A 7,128-nucleotide genomic window follows, 5' to 3' on the forward strand; every position below is an offset into this window, starting at 1 on the left:
TCCCATCTTTTCCCTCTCTGCCTCATATCTGTTCCAGGCATGCCTGGCCATTCATTCCTCTGACGGGTGCTGCACCAAGCTCTGTTCACGGAGTGAGGCGTGGATGCACCTTGAGGATGGGCCAGGTGCCCAAGGTGGAAACAAAACTCTCAGGGCTTCAGAAACTAGAGCCTGCTGCAGAGGCCTTTGATTCCTGGTTGGTACCGATGTAAAATTGGGGCAGAGAAAACACTGGTAGATCACCGACACTGGAATAAAAGAGGTTGAAAAAAAAGCAGAGAAAACCTAGTGGTTGACTGTTTTACTTTGTAACTTAGGAGGAGCGTAGGAATCATCCACATCACAGTCACGATGATTAAATTCCAGTGTTTTGGCCTGAAGGTGATAATCTTATCAAAAATATTTCTAGTACACTATTTACAAAGTGCTCTGCTACAAGCTCTGACAGAGAAGTGGGAGGACTTGGGGGGATGAGCAGCATCTGTGGCACAGCGCACACTAGGAGGTCTACCTCCCCACGGTAAAGTGCTGCGGACGGTTTGGAAAGAAGGAACTTCGCAAATGGACAGGACGGAATCTCACTTACTGTTTCAAATCAGAGTCCCTGAGACCCAAATACAAAGCCGTTTTCAAGTGGTCACAGCCTAGTTGGTAGACAAATTAAAATCACGCAAAGTGAATATGATATATACCATATGAAATAAACTTTGTAAAGATGGACTAGGGAGTCTTTGAAAACAAAATGATTATTTGGACTGGGTTCATTAAGTGGGGCAAAATTGGGCAGGAGACACAGTGTCTACTCAGAATGTTTTGAGAGCAAAGGTACAGACTCTGGAGAACTGGGTCTCTGTGGGAATGATGGGTATGGTGGTTTAACTTTCCAGATGCACAGAGGGAGAATATTTACAGAAGAGTTTAGAAAGGACCAGATTGTGGAAGGGTTGGAGTGTCAATGAAGGATTCTTGGACTTCATTCCCCTTACAACAATGAATGAGATGCAGAAGATTGACTGTCCCATCCATGCACAAAGCGCTAGATAGGTGGCGATAATGCACTGAGATCTTTCTGGTGACTGGTCAGGCAGTCACCACAGGATGTCCCAGCCCCTGGAATCCTCAGGGAGGTAATTCCCTTACTACAAGACATTTCTTGAACAGACTTCTACAGTCAGTCTCATGTGGAAAGATTTTAAGACATCACCTTCATTTTCTAAGCATTAGAACATATTTTAAAACATATGAAGATACATTAAAACATCTGAAGTTATACCCAATATTTGCCCAACAAAGATAATTGATTCTGCAATGTGAGCCAAATCATATGAAACATTCTCTTAGCATCTAAAAATAATATTTGATGTTTCTTCAGATATATTTTCATTTCTGCTGATATCTGCTTTGGGCCTCACAATTTTCATTCTGTTTTCTGATTTTGAAGATATATACCAAGGGATGGAGGTAAGTGTTATTTGTTTGCACCTCTGCTGTGATTTGATGTGCTGTGGATCATATTCCTATTATAATTTATAAGTCCATTATTATGATAATCCCCTGATCACTGAATATTTTTGCTGAATTATCACTAAATCTTTCTCAACTAAATGTTTTTCAAGATTTATTTTATTTTGTTTTTTAGCTCTGTTATTTTTTTATCAGCATATGTTTGTGATATGTAATAATCACATTCACCTTGGAAAGCTGGTACATATACTGTATATGTCACATCTTGATCATTTTCCTTCTGTTCCCTCCCTTCCTCTTTCCCAGTTTTCCCAGGTCGGCTTCCCACCTCCACAGTCCACCTTCCTGTTTGCTACCGTCTCACTTTTATACTGTCTTTAAACTATTTGTATTTTGGGTCTCTGGCATTAGAGAAACCATGTGGTAATTAACCTCTTGTGTCTGATTTATTTCACTTAGCATTATGTCTGACCACTAAATAGATTTCTATTAACTAGAAAAGCAAATAACATTTATGAGTCTTACATATGGCTTCACATTATTACTATCATTATTTAGATGCATTTGGCCTGTTGACATCTGAAATACTGTGTTTAAATACCTTATTCTGACATGTTATGTTAATACCATAAAGTTAATGTATGAACACAATAGTTATCAAGTTTAACTTTTAAAAGCATACAGTAGAAGTCTTGTAATAATGTAGCTGAGGAGGAAAGAGAAAGTAGACTTATAAACCAATCATATTTTGCCAGACTTTGAGTATGTGGAATTTAAAGTCAGTGAACATCATTTGATCCAGGGTATACAGGATTAAAATTAAATTCATAAAGAAGTTATTGATCCCATTCTTGTACCCAGTATTGTGAGAGATATAAAAGGAAGGATTGGCTCCTGAATTTCTAGCTATACTTCTGTTGTGAAGACGAGTTGTAGTGAAGTGAAACCATGCCTTGGCCACTTGACGTCATCCATTCTTGAAGACAGTGTAAAGCTAGAAGTAGGAGGAACTTGGGCAGGAGTTGTCATTAGGGACTGTGCCTGCATGGGGCTTCAGGGATAGAATGCACTTTGTTCATGGTCCAAAAGCATGGGTTGGATTTTGCTGGGTAGGAGGTGGGGCTGCTGCCGACCAAGAGGACAACTTCAGCACAAGCAGAGAGGGGCAAAGAGAAGGTCTCCATCTTCCCAGTGTAAAAAGTATAGGTGTGTCTTGGTTACTTTTCTCTCGTTGCTGGGGCAAAATATCTGACACCCAAAATTAAGGAAGGAAAGGTTTATTTCGCTTACAGTTTGTGGTGTTTTCAGTCCATACTTGGCAGGTTACCAGGCAGAGTGGCACATGGCAGAGGGCTACAGCTCATGGCGGCAGAACACAGCCAAAGCAACAAGCACCAAAAGGGAGGAATGGCCGCAAGCAACCTCTTCCTCTCCCTTACATATGCAAACTATCCACCCCAGGGCAGGTGTAGCTGTCACACCCATAACCAATCAATCTCTAAAAGCCTGCCCCATGACCGCATGAGGCTTTGGGGGGACACACAGACACAAACTATAACAAGGTGGCAGGAATAAAAATCCAAAGCAAGGCTGCTTCACAGAGGGGCTAGAAGATTCACTAAAATTGAGACAATGGGCTATGGAGTATGAGGACCAGGAAGGACAAATAAAGGAAGGTACGGAAGGACCAAGGCAGCCGGAAGTCTGGACTTTGTGCTGGGGGCCTCAGGAAATCATTGCAGTTTTTCAGAAGGGCATTTAAGATGGATCAATTAGGTGCTGACAGCAAGGCTATGTGGGAGAGCGAGGGGCCACAGAGCCATAAGCAGCTTAGAAATGAAAACGCAAATCTTCACTCATTTGCCAAACCTCATGGAGTTCCACAGCATCCTTGGTACCCGGGTTACAAAGATGAGTACAATGTGATCACTGCTTTCAAGTAGTTCAGAAGCTAAGGGAGGAGACCAGTGTGAAAGTAAGTGATGCTAGTGGTGCATCTTTCAGGCCAAAGTTTGCCTCTGGTGCGGTGGCAGCGGTGACATCTTAAAGCACGATGATCTCTACTTGGATCTGGTCTACCTTCTCCGATAACCTTCCATGTAGGGTGCTGTATTTTACAAATCTAAAAAAGGTCTCTCCACTTGGGGAAAATAGTCTAATATTAACTTGTTATAATCCACATTAGGGTACAGCTGATAAGTTAGGCTGGAGCAAAATGTATATACCTACTGTCAGGGAAAATTAACATGTACTTCTTTACCTCTTGGATTTTACCCAGCTCTCAATTTTTCTGAAAAATGAAATGAATTCCAAGTTGATTGTTTTGGGAGAAGTAGAGGCCATAAAATTAGTGATGAACTGTTTGATCTTAAGCCTCCCCTATGTTTAGAGGATAAAATGAATGGTGAACCACAGCGCCTAAGTGTCCTCTGTCTCACGTGCCTTCCAGGACACACTCCCTACAAACACTGGCAGGTTGTGGAGGGAGCACAGGCCAGCAGGGATCCATTCTTATTAGGGTTCTGGCTCTGCCATTTATTTATTGGCTTTGATCAGAAATTGGGTAAGGCCCTGACTTTTAGTTTTCTCATCTGTAAAGTGGAAAAAGTAAGGCCCATGCTCCAGACTCCGGGAGTTAGTACTAATATATGTTACATAAGATAATCAATGTGTGCCAGTGGAAGACACACAAAGTGTAATGGTGGCATTTCTCCCTCCACAGTTCATCCCAACCATTACATCGTGGAGGGCTTTGATTCTGGTGATATCCCTTGTCCATTTCTGTGTGGCCTTCTTTGTAGAGGTAAGTGATTTTTGTATGGGTATTATTTTTCTGGGGAGATAAAACAATACAAATTCTCATTCTCCACAGATGCTCACTTTTTAGAGCAACTGTTTTGATTCCTCTCAGTTGTCATTTATGAAAGATTTTTAAAAACTGCATGTTCTCTTCAGGGAAAATTACCTGGAAATGCATTGAAAAATTTTTTGAGGCCTGCTTTGAAATGTTCCTGTTATCTTCTGCATAACATCAGATTCACTCTAGTTTAGGCTTCCATGAAGACATTGTATTGTACTTCTCTAGTATTTTCACTAGTCTAAGAGAGGTGAGACCAGGTGACTTTGCAACTAGGAAATTCAATAGACCTTTCAGAGTGACAAGCAATCCCCAGGAGCCTCCCCAATTATGAGAGAAGAAACTTCTGCTCATGCCCCAGTTCCTACCGTGTGTCTGCTAAGGCATCATTCCCATTCTACTTGGGGTCAATGAAAGATTCCACCCACTCAGTGAGTGGTTCAGGTGCTCCATTTTAAAGGAATAGGTAAAAAAGAATCAAAGACTCACATATAAGTCCACAAAGAAAAGGCAGTAATCTAACTTTAACACATCAATCTAAAATATCTCATAGACAATACACATACAGTGTATTATATTCTTTAATTTACGAATTCCATTTTTGAGACTGTATTTAAAGCAAATAACCCAAAGGAGACAGGAAAAAATACTCTATGAGTAGGAAGATATTCATCATGGTGTTGTAAATGGCAGCAAAGTAAAATACTCAATGTAAGCACTGTACTGAAATATATAGCAACTAAACAATGCTGTTCAATTTAGCTCAGTGGCACAGCACCTGCCTGGCAAGCGCAAGGTCGTGAGTTCGATTCCTGGTACTAGAAAAAAAAATGCTATTCAGTCTTTGAGATGATTATCACTAAGACTGTAACTGTGACCACAACAAAACTTTAAAAAGTATCCTAGGTATATAAAAATTGTGTGTCGCACAAAGTGTAATATACACAAAAGTGAAACACAAAATTAGATGTATAATTATAAATGTGTAAGGATTACATAAGCACATGAACACAGACAAAAGGAGACTCCAACATTGAAAACCAAAGCCTTTGCTTGTTAGAGTCCATCCATTCATTCCAGAAACATTTATTTGACATCTTGTACATGGCAGGTGGCAAGTAGCAGATTTGTATTTTTTTTTCCTTTTCTTTCCATTGAGTACATTATAGCTATCATTTCAGTCTGGCAGGAAAAGCATTCTAAGTAAATCACTAGCCAGGATTTAACCAGGAAATCTGTAGAGATGAAAAGCTGGAAGTTTGGGGCAGAATTTTGTGAACAGACGTAGCCTCTGGCTTCTTAAGGGAAGAATTAAGAGACATCAGGGAGGAGTACGGTAGCTGCAGCATCTGTAGCAATGAGCATATCTCAGAGGAATCCCGGGGACACAGGCTGCTGTGAGCCACCTGGCTGCAGAGGGACCTACAGGAGGGTTTGATGGTTTCCCATCTGATTTTCCAGGATGCCATTCTTCAAAACCGAGAGCTCTGGCTCTTGATCAAGAAAGAATTTGGACTGTACTCTAAAAGTTCATACAGGAAATGGCAAAGAAAGCTGGCAGAAGATGCTACCTGGCCTCCCACAAACAGGACAATGTATTCAGGTGAAAGCAACAATGGCTTCTACATCAACAGAGGCTATGAAAGCCCTGAACAGATCCCAAAAGAAAAACTCCAACTGGGAGGCCAAGCCACAGAACAGCATTTTTGGACAAGACTGTAATCAGAACTGTTGCTGCCTGTGTTAGCAGCAGCATCTGCTTGCCTCCAAATTAGAATATTGTGGAGAGGAGGGACTAGCATACCCTTACCTCTTCTTTTTCCATCTGAGCATCCAAAAGCACACTTCTCAGCGTAGTGAAGCTTGCAGCAGAGGACCTTGGATTTATCTACTTTGATTCTATCTTTTACTATCGAAAGAAAATGTGCATCTCTTGGACTATCATTTTTAATAAACTTTATATTTTATTGTGTAAAATGCATAGCTGTCGTGGTGATGGAATTAGAAGGATGGACATCAGTGGGAACAAGGAAAATCAAGGAAACATTTGGCCTTTGAATTTTACCAGTATATCAAAAGCCACACCTTTCCTCAAATTTTACACACACTTGAGAAGAACATTTCCGGCTGTGGTAGGGTTCTACGACACAAACAAGGAAAACATGTACTTCAGGAAATTGAATCTTATCTATACTGTGAGGCAGAGTTTTGTGGAGCTGGAGAATGAGAGAAGTTTGTGTTAGTTGCAAATAATCCTGGCACGGGCATAGCTAATATCTTGCAGACTACACCAAAGGTTGACATTTCCCAAAGCACGTTGTGAGTAAAAAATCCAGAGTAATTCACAAAGGTAATGAAATAAGCTATTAAAATATGCTTTTTACTTTCAAAAGTATGGCTTTCCAAATTTACTTTTTATTATTGACACATGAAAATCTTCTAACTCTAAAAACTGGCCAGAACTGAATATTGTTCATCTTTTTTTAAAAAATGCTAGGGAAGGGATCCATAATGGTTGGGTCTACAGCAATGCCAATTCCAGGCTACTAGAAAACTTTGAGGTAAGTATCCAAATCATCTTAGACATGTATTAAGAGCATAGAAAGTGTCGTCCTTTACAAATACATCCTATCCCCTGTTACCTTTAATCTACCTGCTTCCTCACTGTGAACTTAGAGTAAATTTGTTCCTACTGGTTTTCTTAGAATAGTGCATCTAATTTTGCTAATTTAACAGATTTTTAGCAGATTATGGAGTGTGCACACTTGCGCCATTATCCCACACATCTGTGACTATCTTCTGGAGTG

General features: G+C 40.4%; 1 protein-coding gene across 1 annotated transcript in view; it reads left to right on the forward strand.

Annotated features, from left to right (window-relative positions):
• Positions 1–6,713, forward strand: part of Atp13a5 (ATPase type 13A5) — a 103,743-nt gene extending 97,030 nt beyond the window's left edge. Inside the window, exons 28-30 of the mRNA XM_005383208.2 lie at positions 1,373–1,461; positions 4,187–4,267; positions 5,783–6,713. Of these exons, the coding sequence (XP_005383265.1) occupies positions 1,373–1,461; positions 4,187–4,267; positions 5,783–6,043 (431 nt within the window). The 3' untranslated portion in view covers positions 6,044–6,713. The remainder of the gene's footprint in view (positions 1–1,372; positions 1,462–4,186; positions 4,268–5,782) is intronic.
• Positions 6,714–7,128: the final 415 nt, after the last annotated feature.

This window comes from Chinchilla lanigera, unplaced genomic scaffold (genome assembly GCF_000276665.1).
Source record: "Chinchilla lanigera isolate Chin_1 unplaced genomic scaffold, ChiLan1.0 scaffold00019, whole genome shotgun sequence".
Taxonomy (NCBI): Eukaryota; Metazoa; Chordata; class Mammalia; order Rodentia; family Chinchillidae; genus Chinchilla; species Chinchilla lanigera.